This window comes from Corvus brachyrhynchos, unplaced genomic scaffold (assembly GCF_000691975.1).
Source record: "Corvus brachyrhynchos isolate BGI_N302 unplaced genomic scaffold, ASM69197v1 scaffold68, whole genome shotgun sequence".
Lineage (NCBI taxonomy): Eukaryota > Metazoa > Chordata > Aves > Passeriformes > Corvidae > Corvus > Corvus brachyrhynchos.
This window is the reverse complement of record NW_008240039.1, coordinates 1,086,982-1,088,056: the sequence shown is the minus strand read 5'-3', so window position 1 is coordinate 1,088,056 and position 1,075 is coordinate 1,086,982. Positions and strand designations below refer to the sequence as shown.

The 1,075-nt window shown below is 59.2% G+C and overlaps 1 protein-coding gene across 1 annotated transcript in view; it reads right to left on the bottom strand.

The window, feature by feature from the left end:
* RERE (arginine-glutamic acid dipeptide repeats) overlaps positions 1-1,075 on the bottom strand; it is a 120,983-nt gene that overhangs the window by 6,534 nt on the left and 113,374 nt on the right. Inside the window, exons 19-20 of the mRNA XM_017743967.1 lie at positions 324-837; positions 1-106 (exon numbers count right to left, since the gene is read on the bottom strand). Of these exons, the coding sequence (XP_017599456.1) occupies positions 1-106; positions 324-837 (620 nt within the window). The remainder of the gene's footprint in view (positions 107-323; positions 838-1,075) is intronic.

Sequence of the window (1,075 nt, the reverse complement as noted above, 5' to 3'; positions counted from 1 at the left end):
CCTGGCCTCTTCTCTCTTCTTGGCCAGTTTGGATCCTGCCAGAGGCATGAAGTACAGGTCTGCCCTGGAGCACGAATTGTAGCCACGGTCCAGGTGCTTGTAGAACCTGAAAGGAACACGAGAGAAAGAACTCAGCCCTGGGAAAGGTGCAAGAGTCTGGGGATTTGGGAGCTGTATGTCCAAAATAAAAAATACCACTCTACCCTTAGACCAAACACTACCAGCTTCCCTGAAAGCCAGGAGAACGTTAATTGTACCATACTGGTCCACAGGTAGTGGAGTATAAAAACAGGGAAAGCAGAGCACCGATGAAAGCTCCATACCTGGCTGACTGACTGGCGTGACTCGGGACATCCACCACCGTGGGCTCTGGGGATGGACTCCGGGGTGGAGGTGGAGGGCTCTCCGGCTCCTCAGCTTCATCTGGGACCTCCTCCTTGATCTGGATGGGTGGCAGCGTGCAGGCTGTCACCACGGGCACTGTCCCACTAGAAGCTGCTGATGTGGAGATGGGAGTCTGAAGAGGGATGCCAGGCACGGTGGGCGGCGTGGAAGTGGAGGGGCACGAAGGAGGCGTGATGGAAGGGGGGCCCCCGGGCACAAAGGGGTGCTGAGAGAAGGGGGGCTGGGAGGATACCTGATGGAGTCCAGAAGGGGGGTGGCTAGCAGGAGGGGGAAGGCTCTGGCTCTGGGTCAGAACAGGAGGCTGGGCTTGCGAGGACTGCAGTGGTTGGCTTTGAGGCATCAGCTGCAGGGGAGGAGGGTGTGCAGATGGAGGATGGTGAGTCGAGAGGGAGCTTAGAGGCTTCAGAGCGGGCGGTGGAGCTGGGAGGATACCTGATGGAGTCCAGAAGGGGGGTGGCTAGCAGGAGGGGGAAGGCTCTGGCTCTGGGTCAGAACAGGAGGCTGGGCTTGCGAGGACTGCAGTGGTTGGCTTTGAGGCATCAGCTGCAGGGGAGGAGGGTGTGCAGATGGAGGATGGTGAGTCGAGAGGGAGCTTAGAGGCTTCAGAGCGGGCGGTGGAGGCAAGTTGGAGTTCATGGAGAATGGAGACGGGCCAGAGAGATGGGGAGGG